At 33.6% G+C, this 15,067-nt stretch overlaps 1 protein-coding gene across 2 annotated transcripts in view; it reads left to right on the top strand.

Annotated features, from left to right (window-relative positions):
• AP1AR (adaptor related protein complex 1 associated regulatory protein) overlaps positions 1 to 14,651 on the top strand; it is a 39,592-nt gene extending 24,941 nt beyond the window's left edge. The window contains exons 3-10 of one of the 2 annotated variants that reach the window (XM_019417762.2): positions 65 to 91; positions 2,851 to 2,876; positions 5,521 to 5,617; positions 6,813 to 6,911; positions 9,170 to 9,228; positions 9,885 to 9,958; positions 11,217 to 11,345; positions 12,745 to 14,651. In XM_019417762.2, the coding sequence (XP_019273307.1) occupies positions 65 to 91; positions 2,851 to 2,876; positions 5,521 to 5,617; positions 6,813 to 6,911; positions 9,170 to 9,228; positions 9,885 to 9,958; positions 11,217 to 11,345; positions 12,745 to 13,010 (777 nt within the window). In that variant the 3' untranslated portion in view covers positions 13,011 to 14,651. The remainder of the gene's footprint in view (positions 1 to 64; positions 92 to 2,850; positions 2,877 to 5,520; positions 5,618 to 6,812; positions 6,912 to 9,169; positions 9,229 to 9,884; positions 9,959 to 11,216; positions 11,346 to 12,744) is intronic. The other variant, XM_019417769.2, reaches the window with a different exon arrangement.
• The last annotated feature ends 416 nt before the right edge of the window (positions 14,652 to 15,067 follow it).

The raw sequence follows: 15,067 nt of genomic DNA, 5'->3' as shown, positions 1-15,067 counted from the left end.
TTTTTTATGACGTATGTACCTTAGAAAAATATCCCCCCTAACAATTGCTTTCTTGTTCTTTCAGTTTGAGAATCTAGTAGAAAGTGATGAAGTAAGTATTTCCACAGTAGTGCAAAACCCATATTTGTTCTCATGAATCATTGCATTACTCCTGGGTTTTATTTAAAAAATTTTTATTTTATTGTCTTTCAGGATTATTATTTTTTTGGTTTTTATTTTTACTTCTTAGTCCCTAATTATGTCCTTTTACCAATTTATATTAGCATATCATTCAGAATTTTCTCATGTATAATATATATAATACTATATATATGGTATATTACATATAGTTTTATATGTTCATTTCATGTATTTTATATATATAAATATATATCATATTTTAAAGCATGCTATAGAACTCAAGGAACTTTAAAAAGGATATTTCTAACCTCTTGCCATTAGGTAGGTAAAATTCTTCAACAACCCAAGGTAGATCCATTCTTTAACCATAGTTTTTATAGATTTCTGAGGGTAGAATTTATACATGCCAATTCTATAATCACTTTCTGACTTTAGCCATTGTCTTTTTTATCAGTTATTTTCTTTTGTTGACTTTTTGCATTTCATCTCATCTAAAACTTAAATTTAAGATGCATTCGAAGTACAGAAGTGTGAAAATATGAAAAAAGTACAGTGTAGAATTAATGAACTGTGGTGTATACTTCTTATGTGCTGGTTATAGTTAGAAGAGCTTTAGATCGTGAGCTAAACTTCAGTTTCACTAAACTAATTATATGAGTTTGTGCAAGTTACTAAACCTCCCTTGGGCAAACTTTATACAACTCTAAAATGAGTTCTACTATAAGAACACTGAGAGCTCTGACCTTTTATCACTTTTTGTTGCTAAGGAAAAAGGAAAATGTATCGAACTAAATTTAAATTATCCTTTAGCCCAACATTTCCCAGTGTGTATGGAATACTAGTTTCAGAATGTAAATTAACATGGTAAAGGTTCTGAGAAGAACTGTTAAGAGAACTGTTAAGAAAATTATTTAAACCTATTCAACTCAGCATTTCCCAAATTAATTTGGGTATGATTCCTTTTTTTCAGATAATAATACGTATTTATTATCCTCTGATAGAACACATTTGGGAAACTAGCATAGCCTTTGTTTCCCAGTAAAATTTCTCCCAAATACATTTATGTTTCATAGAACCTAGTTTCTTTCCCATTTTAAGTCATTTTAATTCTATGTTATTTTTTAAAATAAGTGTAAGCAAACACTTTACATAATATTTTTAAAGTTTCTAAACTCTAGAAGTGCTAAATGTAAGAGTCCTTTCAACCTTTATTGCATCATACTGCTTTTCAAAAGAATGTGGTTCCATGTGTTTTCCTAAGATGCTTTTTGTTTGGTTGAGTTTTTTGTTTGCTTTTGTTTTTCCTAACCGGTCTTTTCCCCCTCTGTGTCATGTTTTGTGTTTGGTTTAGTTGAACATCACCCTGTTTTGTGGTGCTGTTTCTTATCAGCACCTGTTTCTTGCTGTTATTTGGCCATATATGTTAATTATCACATGTGAATAGCTTAAGTGTGTAAGAAAGATGCATAAATTCAAATCAGTTTTGTAAGTAGTTCTGGTTTACTTTGGAGGAAAAAAAAACTATAGGTAATTTCATAACCGTGTGAAGAAAAAAACAAAAACAATTCATTCTCATCATTTGTGGTAGTTATGTCCTATAAAGTTGCCGTAAATGCTGAATTATTGAATACCAACTGGAAATTACTCTTAGGAAAAATGGAGAGTTAGATTCCTGTAAGCTTCTAGCCACAACATTTTCATCACCCAATCAGTAAATTACCTTGTTTTAGATTTCTGTTTTACACCTTATTTTAATATATATTACTGATTCATTTACATTGAACTCATGGCCAACAGCATTGTAAGTCATGTCTGAACAGAAGCGTATCCAACACACACATTTTTTCCATAAGGCTTGCCACAGTCTTCATGTGACTAGGAATATTAGACAGCACTTCAGCACCATACAGTGAAATCACCAACAATACACAAACAGGCAAAAAACATGGCACTCAGTAGACTGTAAAGAGGACAGTAGGAGAACTGAAACAAGAAGGCAGAGTATCGCTATGTTCTACCTCAACTGGGAAGGCGCATATCGAGCAACTCGAAGTTTTTTGCTGCTCTGTGAAAGTCTGTTCATGATGACAAAAGTGCAGGGGTTATTAGTTTTTTTGTTAAAATGCATTTTAGCCTTATAGGTAAATTTGCAAATATGGAATCTACAAAGTATGAAGATCAACTGTAAATGAAGAGGGCATAGAAAGTATATTGTCTAGTACCATCCTGACCCCAGAAGTTCATTTGGTATAGAATATATATTTGTTAGAAAAAGTTAAGAGGGGTGCCTGGGTGGCTCAGTCGGTTGGGCGTCTGACTTCGGCTCAGGTCATGATCTCACGGTCTGTGAGTTCGAGCCCCGCGTCGGGCTCTGTGCTGACAGCTCAGAGCCTGGAGCCTGTTTCGGATTCTGTGTCTCCCTCTCTCTCTGACCCTCCCCTGTTCATGCTGTCTCTCCCTGTCTCAAAAATAAATAAACATTAAAAAAAAAAAAAAAGTTAAGAAATGTCCAATAATTAGTTAATATAAATTAAGCTAAATATTTAATTTTGCTTTTGAGAAATAGTAAAATTTTAAAGCTTTTTGTTTAAAACACTCTTAATAATAAAATTTGTTTACATGATAAAAATAGATAAGCAGAAAATATTTTGATTAAATAAAAAATTTGTTGAATTGCCTCGCATAGAATTCACCTAGTGAAATTTCTTTAATTGTTTAATTTTTATACAGGGGGAAAGTCCAGGAAGCAGTCATAGGTAAGTAAAGCTTTTTTTTTTTTTTTTTTTTTTTAATATAATGTCTGTGTGAACCATAAGAAGCTCCCTAAGAAGCAAGGCTCTGTCATTTGCTTGCTTTGAGGGATTGAACAGTTTACATTTTAGGACCTTAGTTTTCTCTTTCTGTAAGATTGAGACAAATAATAATGTCTCAAACTGTTGTTTTGAACATTAAGGAATTGAATGTATGTGATTGCCTAGTGCTCTCCTATTGAACCTAAGTCGTGTGTATTGTAGTTTTTAATAAACTATTTAATATTAATAATTACATTTCCTTGAATTTTTAAAATGTGATCGCCCTTTTTCTTCCTCATGACATTCTAAAGCTTGTTTTACTAATAAGGTTAACTAGAACCTTGATACTTCAATTTGTTTAAACAGCCTCTTTAGATTCTTCCTGAGCTACCTGAAAAAGAACCATCTGTCTTTAACTCAAGAGTTCTTTATATCAAGAGAATATTTTCATATACTGTTTCATATTTTGAATGAATGTTCTTTATCTTTTTTAGTTTAGCAAACATTAGGCAACTATCATGTGGCACTATACCAGGCACTGGGATTAAAAAAATCAAACATGGTTCTCTCCATTAGAAGAAAGAATATCCTGGTCGAGGAGGTAGTTTGTGTAGATGACTAATTTCAACATAAGATGGGGAAAGAGATTAATTAGCAGTTATAAAACACACAGGGAAAATGCAGGAGAGACCCTTTGCCTAAAATGTGTGAGAAGAGGTGTGTTGTGGTAGACTTCTTTAAGATGACACTTAGGTCAATCCTGGGAGTGTTGGCTAGTGATAACTATCCAGAGGAGGAGAGCATTCCAGACAGAAGAAATTGCACGAACAAAGGGGGTTGACAGGAAAGAGTTACAAGAGAATTTTGTGGAGGGATGGATATGTTTGTATCTTCCTTTGTGTTGAAGTTATATGAGTGTATACAGTTGTCAAAACTCTTAAGTGAAATAACACCTGAAATTTGTATTTTATGTGAGACCTCAAAAAGAAAACTTAAAAAAAAAAAAAGCCCCAGGCAGAAGTTAGGGCTAGAGGAACAGAAGTAGGAGACATTACCTTATACTGATGGTTAAAACCGTGATCATTATCAAGATCACCAACCCGAGATTGGGACCAGGAGGAAGTGGGTTGGTTGGAGTGTGTGGAAAGAGAGCAACGGTCTGAGAACTGAATAGGCAAACACTAGAAGAGGATTCTGAAGACAACCAAGACTCAGTGGGCAAAAACAATTAAAAGAACATGGTGGACATAATCTGTCTTTATCTCATTTCCCTCGTGTGTATCATCTCTGTCTCTACCTGCTAATGTTGATGTGAGGATTGAAATTAATTAATATACATAAAGCACATTGAAGAGAACCTGATACAAATTAAGTGCTGGATGTGCTATCAGTGTACATTTAGTTTCATGAATTTTGGCTGAAATGGGAAGGAGAGGGAGCACTAACTAGAAATAAATATAGGTAAAATGAAGATTTTTCCGTCTTCTTTTTTTTTCTTCCTTCCCTCTTCCCTTCACATGGAAGAAAGGTAAAGACAGATAAAAAGTAGGGTGAAGCTGAAAGAGAGGTGCTAATTAATAGGCAATGTCCCAGGGAATGCCCTGGAGTGGGGGAGGGAGGGTGGCATCCATGTCGAATGAATCAAGAGTAGAAGTATAGCAGATGACCTTGAACAAGTTAAGGAATGCCAGCTCTTCAGAGGATTGAGGGAAGAATAGAGAGGATAGACTTAAGTAAGAGGTGAGGTGGCAAGAAGTTGAAGGAATTGCCGGTTGATATCCTCATATCTCAGAGTGGGGTGAAGTTAACTTCTGAGAGAAAAGAGTTTAAATGCGGAACTTAAGGAGTACTTGAAGATTTGAAGTATAGCTTAAGATGTGAGAGGTAGTTGATCATGTCTAAGAAAAGGGTTATTGCTAGGGACTGAGAACCAGATAGGTGTTAGATTTTCTTTAGCAGCTCTCAGGAGAAAGGGCTAATCATGGAAGTGATCCAAGGTCAGAAAGTAAGCTGGGTGAATATGGTATTATGATAGGAATGCAAGAAGGTGTGTATGTTGGTAAGAAAGTACTTCAAATTTGCCATGGTGTCCACATTGGTTGTATGTGAAGTATGGCCAGGTAATCAGCATAGGTTGACGAGGAGAAAAGGGAAGGATCAAGGGCCTATGGTGACCAGACTGACTGATTGGCCGAGATAAATCGGGAGGGTATTGGGTATGAGAGTTAAGAGTCCTAGAATGAATGGTAAGAGGGCTATCAAAGCATAGCTTTATGCTTTATGGTGAATATTTTGGGATATGGTCAGATGGCTGAAGCAGAGCCAAAGTGAAGGTAAATGGAGTCCACATATCTTAAAAGTGGTTGTAGTGCTAAAAAATAATCTGATAATATATCATCCTATTCAACATATATACCAAATTATAGCAAGTGTTAGAATGTATGCCTTTTTACTCTTAACAATTGAAATTATAGCATCAAATTGCTTTAATACATTTTGGACAGTCAAATTTTAGTATTTCTCTGGTTTATGAGTTTTTTATTTGGACTCGAACTCGTCAGAAGTATTTTTTCTTTTCTTTCTTTTTCTCCCTCATTTTTCTCTGTAGACCTCTTACTGAGGAAGAAATTGTTAACCTAAGAGAGAGGCATTATGATTCTATTGCTGAAAAACAGAAAGATCTTGATATGAAAATTCAAAAAGAGGTAAATAGTCTTTTATGTTGCTTAAGTATGTGTTCTCATAAAGCTTCAGTTTATAGTATGGAGAAAGTTGTCATTAATATAGGGCATATGAACAGTCTCTGAACCTATATTTAGATATTATACAGATGAAAATTATTTAAAAGTAAGAGAAGAACAAAAAGTAAAAGAATAATGTTCCAGTCTATTATAGTTTCTTTTACTTTGATTTAATTGATCAGAAATCATATGCTGCCAAAAATGAAGATAATACGTTCTTCTAAAAAATAACATCTTAATTCACAAGTAGAGACTCTGGCAAGATACATGTATTTTTGTGTTTAAAACCAACTTTTAAAAACTACTCTGTTTCACAATAAGTATTTTTTAAGTCTTTTTGTTTGTCTTGGATTTATTTATTCTTAGTAAGTGAACCATAAACTATAATCCTAAATGTTATATTTATTTTAATGTGTTGATGGAAATGGCCTATAATTATAGTTTTGCTAATCAGTAAGTGGAATTAGTCATATTCTGTTATACATTTAAGAACAGTTTGTTTAGTACCAATTACTGATTTCAACAGCATTAATTTAAGCTATGCAAATAGATGTTAATATTAGGCTAAAGAAAAAAATCGTTGAAATTTGATTTTTAAATTTGGTTTGACATGCAATGAATTATCACTAAAGCAGTTTGGATGCTATTAGGAATAGCAAGAATTTAAATTTGAAACTAATTGCTGAATAGCTTGGTGGTAATAAAATTCAGGACACATGTGCATCAATGAGACATGAACTTTGTGAAAGCTTACTTCACTTTGATAGATGGTGGTATGATTGGCCTTAGTTTAAAGACCTTGGACTCAGGAGAGCCAAAACCATTAAACTAGTCAGAGTGATAGGCATTGGAACAATTGTTGAGCATGAAGATCACTATATATTCTAAAGAAACAATTTTGTATTTCTGCAAATTAAATGCTACTACTTCATAATTCAGCTTCTAAAGAGTTCTATAATATCTTTGATATCATTTGAATTATTTTGTAAGAGGAGAAATTGAAATGAGAAATCACGAAAATTTCAATTCTGTTATGCTTTATAGAGGTCATTTATTTTTTTAATAATTTATTTTTAATTTTACAAACAAACATTTTATTTTTAGAGCAGTCAGACAGGTTCTGGTTTTTGTTAATCCTTATTGTTTTGTTCATGTACAGTTAGCCTTACAAGAAGAGAAGTTAAGACTAGAAGAAGAAGCTTTATACGCTGCACAGCGTGAAGCAGCCAGGGCAGCAAAGCAGCGAAAGCTCTTGGAGGTGAGGGGAAAAGACCCCAACATATGTCAGGGCTGCTCATCTCCTGATTTTCTCTGACAAATCTCAGTTGAGACTTCTTCCACCCCCCAGAATCAAGGGCTTCTTGTTTAACAGCAAATGTATTTATGCATATATTCTTAGGAATTTTCATTTTTATTTTCTAGTTTATTTATTTTGAGAGAGAGAGCGCACAAGCAGGGGAGGGGCAGAGAGAGAGAGAGAGACAGAATCCCAAGCAGGCTCTGCGCTGTCAGCACAGAAGCCCCATGCAGGGCTTCATCCCACAAACCGTGAGATCTTGACCTGAGCTGAAATCAACAGTTGGATGCTTAACCGACTGAGCCACCCAGGCGCCCCCATTCTTAGGAATTTTAAAGGCAAATTAGTTCATCTTTAACAACTAGGAATAACATCAAATAATTTCTACAGCACTTTTTAGTTTGCTTTTGTGAGTATTTTTTAGACCAATTCGTTGAACTGCTAGAATTTCTTCCACTTCTTTGAATCTGGTAAGCTAGGCAGTTTGCCTCATCTTCAGATATTGTATATTTCTCATCTTTACTCTTATGTCTTTGGGAGACTGGGAGTTTGAGTCTTGAGAAATCTTTGGCATATTATCAGAGAAGGCAACAGATTTATTATATCTCACCATGCTGTATGTTAATATGGCATTACTGTAATTGCCAGACCACTATTAATAACAGGCATTTACGGAGCCCTGGCTAAGTGTCAGGAAGTGTTTTAATTAGTTTACATGTTTTACCTTGTTTAATACTGACAACAATCCTAGGAGATAGGTAGCATTTTCAGTCCTCATTTTATAGATGAGGAAACCAGGGGACAGAGATGTTAAGTAACTTGCTTGAGATCCTGCAGTTAATAAATGGTAGAGCCGCAGTTCAAAGCACAGCAGTGCTTGGCCAGTTATCCTACTTAGCATCTTCCTCCATATTTTGCCTGTGTGAACTCTGTGCTGTAATATTAACTGAAGTAGTACAAAGATCATGTCACATAAGAATTATTGTAACAGAGAAACTGAAAAATCATGTGTCATATTGCCATGAATTTATATGCGACCAGTGCCCTTTCTCTCTTTCTTTGTCTCTATCTCTCTTCCCGCTCCCCTCCCGTTTTTATTAAATTGTTTCAGCAGATTAATTAGATTATGTGGGAGAATGGGGTTTTTTGGTTTTGTTTTTGTTTTTCAATATATTCTAACTTGTGAAAAAGGTTAAAAATTAACTCACCTACTAGGAAATAAAAATATTTTTCTGGCTATACTTTAGATAACTCTTCTTACTATAATAAAATCTCTACTGCTCACCTTTTAAAGACAAAAGCATTCCATATGCAGCATCTATTTGGGTTCTCTGAGTTTTCCAGAAACACATAATAGTCTGTACAACATACACTGGCACACAAACATACACACATATATGCAAATCCATTCAATTTTCACAATAGCATTATGAGTGTGTTAGGGCAGTATTACAGCCATCTGTAATTTACAGATAAACAGAAAGTAGAGAACATGCCAGGGATACACAGCTAATAAGCGTCAGAACCCTAACTCTTTTTTTCCTCCAAAGTTTATCTATTTTTGAGAAAGAGAGAGAGAGAGAGAGAGAATCCCAAGCAGGCTCCACACTGTCAGTGCAAAGTCCAATGCAGAGCTCGGTCTCACAAACCCTGACGTCATGACCTGAGCCAAAATCAGGAGTCAGACGGCTAACTGAGCCGCCCAAGCACCACTTTTTTTTTTTTTTAAGTTTATCAAAGCCCTAACTCTTGACAGGTTTTCTAAATCCTTTGTTTTTATTATTTCTGAGTCAGCTCAGCCAGGTCTTCTAGATCTTTTGTTTTATTGCTATTTATTTCAGCCAAAATAGAACTTCATCCACTGTTTTAACTATTTTTTTCTTACCCCTCATCCTTCCAGTTATTATAAGTTCTTGGGTATAATAAGAATGTTGAGTACACCAATATATACCTGTTTTCAAAGTTATTTTTAATAACACTGTAAATATTCTGAGCCCTCAAGGATTATACAAGGATAGAGATTCTATCCATAAATAAGAGGATATAGAAATGAACAGTGATACATTTTTTTTTTAAAAAACTTCAATGGAATAACTTTTTAAGTTTGTTTTTTTTTTTTAGGAACTAGGAAAAAATTACCTTTTGGTGTTACATGAAAGATTTTTTTTTAAATATAACTTTACAACAGAGTGATTTTGTATTGCATTATGTTTCCAAAGCAAGAAAGGCAGAGAGTTGTGCAGCGGTACCATCCTTCGAACAATGGAGAATGTCAAAGGTAAACAGTGAAACATAATACTTCCCTTTGTAGTAGAAAATGTTATTTACAAAGAGAACACGGCTCAGCTCTGGATGTTTGTATACATACTATGTTTATGTGTTCCCTAAAAAATAGAGACACTACTTTGTAAAAAGACTGAGAGCATTTGTTTTCTTTACGTTGGAAAGTGCTCATTTATTTAAATTAATTTCATTGTGTTTTTAAGAGTGGTCATATCTTCCATATAGAAAATAATGCAGTAACAGACCAAATGCCTTTGGATAAATTGCTTATGCCTTGCTAGTTTGTGTTTTCCTTAGCACCCCTCTTTTTCTTATAACAAAGTTTATGTATGATTGTTTTTTAGAACACACATTCCAAAGTTGTATTTTCCACTCATTCAAAGAACCTTGTTCGTGCTTCATTATTATAAATTATAAAAATGGGCTTATGACTAAACCTTGACTTCAGGATTAACCAAAATCTTATTATTTTCAATTTATTGCTAGCATTAAGAAAATTAGGACCTATTTTCATTAGGTAATTCTAACTGTATAGTAATTATAAATTTGTGTGGGATAGACCTTCAAACTAAAATGCCTTCATTAGCGTAAGCATGCATTTTGTTGCATCTACTATGAATATATTAAAAAATTCTTTTACTTTTATTACAGTTCAGGACCAGAAGATGACTTTGAATCTTGTTTAAGAAATGTAAAGTCACAGTATGAAGTTTTTCGAAGTAGTAGTAAGTCTTTTAAAATATATGCATACATTTTAATTTTACTTAATGCCACAACAAACAGATAAATGGAGATCCTGACTCTCATTCTATAGAAGAACTTCCTGCCCTTTAAAATTGTATTTCCCAGATATATCAATTAACTAGTTCTGTATTATACATTTGTATCTTTCCTTTTCAAAAGGGAATTGGAGCAAAGAAAAATCTCAGGGTATTACTGTAGATCTGGATGGAGAGTCAAGCACATGTTTTTCTATTTCTACTCTGGTCCTACCTCTCCATCTCCCAGAAGAAGGGAAGATGGGAAGAAGTAGTTACAAAAGTATACTCATTTTAGTTATTACAAATTGATTAAAGACTAAATGTTTTAAACGTTAAAAAGATTAAGATTAAAATGTTTTTCTCTAAGTTTCAAAAGTTGGAACCCCAAAAGCAGTTCCTCTTGAAAACATGGGCTGATTTTATTTGTTCATTTATTTGTTTGTCCCTCTTTATAATTGGCTATTAAAAATATTACCTAGAGTTTATTGTATTGGAAAAGTTTATATAATTCATTTATTTATTTATTTTAACGTTTACTTATTTTTTTTAATTTTTTTTTTATTTTTTTTTAAACGTTTATTTATTTTTGAGACAGAGAGAGACAGAGCATGAACAGGGGAGGGGCAGAGAGAGAGGGAGACACAGAATCTGAAACAGGCTCCAGGCTCTGAGCTGTCAGCACAGAGCCCGATGCGGGGCTCGAACTCACGGCCTGTGAGATCATGACCTGAGCCGAAGTCGGACGCTTAACCGACCAAGCCACCCAGGCGCCCCTACGTTTATTTATTTTTGAGACAGAGAGAGACAGAGCATGAACGGGGGAGGGTCAGAGAGAGGGAGACACAGAATCTGAAACAGGCTCCAGGCTCTGAGCTGTCAGCACAGAGCCCGACACAGGGCTCGAACTCACGGACCGCGAGATCATGACCTGAGCTGAAGTGCGCCGCTCAACCGACTGAGCCACCCAGGCGCCCTATAATAATAAACCTATATAATTCATTTAAATTTTCATGTTTATCACGCTACATGGTAAAAAAATAAAAAGAAACAAAGGGGAAAAGCCTTATATTGTTCCCAATAGAAACTTAACCAATGTGATGATCTCAATAATTGTTTCTTATGATGTTAAAAGTAATAATACTTGGAGAAAGGTAATATTACAAAATAAATGGTTGTGATAAAAGAATATAAATGACCACATTATATTTAATGTATATTCTAGGACTCTCATCAGATGCCACAGTTTTGACACCAAATACAGAAAGCAGTTGTGATTTAATGACCAAAACTAAATCAACCAGTGGAAATGATGACAGCACTTCCCTAGATCTAGAGTGGGAAGATGAAGAAGGTATTTTATATTCACAATTATACCTGAAAATTTTAATCTGTGTTAATTTATAGAAATCTACTTGGTATTTTACTTTAAACTGAAATGAGTGCAAGACCATGAAAAATCAGTACAAAAATTTCTTAGTCTCTTACTATATTAGTGATTATCATCTGTTGATAAATGGTTTAGAAAGTTACTTAATTCTTAGTGTTTCTTGCGCTTTAGAAAATAAATGTTAATGAACCTATAGTACTTAATAAGAAGAATTACTGCCCCCTTGTGGTCTACGTAAAGCCAAAATTTTATTATCTTTTGGTTCATTATAAATGGTAGGGTTTTTTTTGTGTAGTTCAAAAGCTGTAAGTAACATGGACATGGGTTTGAATTTTAGCTGGTATGTTTTCCTAGCTCTAGTACTTTCAGGAGATTTCTTAATCTCTTTACAGCTTCAGTTTGTTCATCATAAAAAGGGAATAATAAACCTATTTTAAAGGATGACTAGTCACCATTGTATACACAGTGTCTAAAATGCCTGGCACAAAATAAATAAATGAAATGAAATGAAATGAAATGAAATGAAATGAAATGAAATGAGGCATACAATGAGCAGTCCATAAATATTTGAACAAATGAACATATGAATGTTGTGAGGATGAAATAAAATGTATATAAAATACCCACTACAGAGTATAGCACATACTAAGTACTCAAAATTGTAGCTAAAACATGGGAGGTTTTTAAAGGCTATTTCACAGAATAAGGCTCAAGTTTTCATTTTCATTTTCATTTTAGGAACTAGGTAATCCGCAAAAAGGAAGAACCAATTATAGAATGTAGGACTTTAGAAGAATAGTAAGCATTAAGTATTTTATAGAATTTTGAGATGCAATGGACCTTAGTCCTCTAGTCAAGCCATTTCTTTTATCAAGAAACAAACAAAGATACAAGGGACTTGAATGACTTTACCAAAGATTGCTTTAACTTACGTAATTAAGTCGTCTTCTCAGCTAAACACTTTCCACAGTCCTGTACTTCTGTTATTTTGTATCTGGGTCCCAAGCAGCAGACTTTAAATTTATTTTTATTGTACCATCTTTTTAAGTTTGATTTAAAGCCTGTGAGGTCTTTCAGTTCCAGAGTCTGTCATCCACACTGTATGCTAATCAGATTTGTAGATAATATGACTTTTGAGGTTATTATTCTAGTCATTAACACAGTTAGTTACTAAACTAGACCAGGTAGGAGAGAGAGCCAACTAGAAACCTTTCCTTAACAAGGCTTCCATAGGACTGACTCTTGAAGTTAATTAACAAACCAAGTCTGATTGTTAAATAAAAACTGTATTACTAACTGGTAAGTCTTTTGACACAGCTTCTTAAATTTTCACTGAGATTTGTAACAACTCTCTAAATAATAGGAATGAATCGCATGCTTCCGATGAGAGAGCGTTCCAAAACAGAGGAAGACATTCTCCGAGCAGCACTTAAGTACAGCAGCAAGAAGACTGGAAGTAACCCTACATCAGCCTCTGAGGATTCCAACGGGCTGGAGTGGGAGAATGATTTTGTTAGTGCCGAAATGGACGGCAATGGCAATTCTGAGTATTCTGGATTTGTAAATCCTGTATTAGAACTGTCTGATTCTGGCATAAAGCAATCTGATGCAGATCAACAGAAACGATAGGGTAAAATCGTGTGACCCGGTTTATCAGTTGTGACCAAATTTTAAAAACCAACTAGAATGTATAGATGGTTGTGCTGAGCCGTTTTGTAAGAGGGAGATAAGAAACCATGTTGTAAATGCTTATTAGAAAGGAATAGAAATGATAGGCTATATCTGAGTTGCTTCAGAATTAAGTGCAATTTCATCATCTGCCTTCTGCTTTTCAAAAACAATTTAATGGTTCTGTCATGTTATTAGATTTATTTTAACTCATCTTTATAGCATTCCTGTTTACTATTTGTAGATTTTCACTTTTAAAAATAATTTCATTAATTTTACTTTGAATGCTTCTCAAACCTATTTCAGTAGGTCTCTGTGAAAATATTAGGGCATTTTGTGTTAATTCTCAGCAGATGTGAAGGGAGCATGAGGAGGGACTGCCAGATCAGATATATAATAGTGTTCCCGTTTCCAGCATTATTTACTCCTATGACTTACTTAAATTTTATTATCTAATAGTAAGCACAATTGAGTAGATGACCCTAAGGAAATGCTGAAGTATCCGTTTCTTTCTACACTTACTGCATATCCTAGTATAATAATGTTGATTCAGTCTGAACAAAGGATAATATGTTACAATAAACTCTGAGTTTGGACACTTGAAGCTGGTAATTAAAAATAATATTGAAGAAAAAATATATATTTAGGTTTTTCTCTTCCTTTTACATGCTGCCAGTATAAATGAATATTGACTTTAAGTTAATTGATATATTAAATTTCTAAGTGTCATTTTTAAAAGATTCTATATTTCCAATGAATGGTCTTAGAAAGATTTTACACAGGACATATTCTTTGTGCATGATTTATTAAGAAAGGAAAACCTAAAAAGGAAATACGGGTATTTCAAAGTAAAATCCTTTCTGGTGTGAAAGGATCCATTGATTTTATTAAGCTTTCCTTTGCCTTGTAATACAAGGTGCTTTAATGGGATGGAACTAAGCATATCAGTATATAAAAATGCATTTTGTTTTATGCATTGAGCTCTTCTTTTCCCCAAAGTTTATGTATCAATTTGAAAGGCCAAGGATATAAGCACTCCCTAATTGCTTGTCTTAATTTTGCTGAGGATTGAGTATGATTTTAGTAAGCAGACTGTTTTCTGATTTTTCCTTAGTGTGTTTTTTTTTTTCCTTGCAGCAATGACAGTGCATGTTCTCAAAAATATAGGAAGGTCCAGATATAAATAGTAACTTAAAGTTCTTGCTGTACTTAAAACAAAATCATGTGGCCCTTTCAATATTTGAACTGCTAGGCAATGACATCTATAGTTTCATCTTTTTTAATCTCATAGAAATAAATATGATACTTTAAATATGTAAATATATTAGGTAATGCTGTTATTTATGATTGTCTGAACATAATTTAAGTTGTAGCTTTGTCACTGGAAATATTTTAAAAGTAATCTATATTCACATTGCCTGTGTTACGCTTTTTAAAGTTTGTATACATCAGATGTATATTTTTGGTTTGGCATAAGCTACTATTGTAATTTTTCTTGGCATTTTGTTCATAAAAAATTTTTTGAAGGAATGGTAACTTCTCAAGGATTGTGAATAAACACATTTTTACATTTAAAAATAATAAATTATTTGATTATTACTAGTTTTACTCTATAAAAATGCAATAATTCTGACTCCTAGGGCATAATTATTTTACTAAATCTGCTGTGAAGACAAAAAGGAGTGAATTAGGAAAGCAGGGTGGAACTAAATTTTAAAATGTTTGTTTTAACTGCTAAGAAGAGGATATAAATTTTCTTGTTTTATATATTTATAAAAAACACTAGAAATAGCATTTATTTATTCAGCAGATATTAGAGAATCTGTGTCTGATAGGGTATTAGGGATATCGTGGTAAAAAGACATAAAATGTCCAAGCTCTTTTGCCTACATTCTGATGAGAGAGACAAGACAGTAACAAGTAAACATCTAAACAAGAAAACCACAGATCACAATTAGGAAACATATAAGACGAGAGGATGCAGGATAGCTGGAGACGAGGGGATTACTTTTGGTAGG

The sequence above is a fragment of the Panthera pardus genome, unplaced genomic scaffold, assembly GCF_024362965.1.
Source record: "Panthera pardus isolate Hobbes unplaced genomic scaffold, ASM2436296v1 HiC_scaffold_13, whole genome shotgun sequence".
NCBI lineage: Eukaryota > Metazoa > Chordata > Mammalia > Carnivora > Felidae > Panthera > Panthera pardus.
Note: the sequence above shows the minus strand (reverse complement) of the source record. Positions and strands in the feature narration are given on the sequence as shown.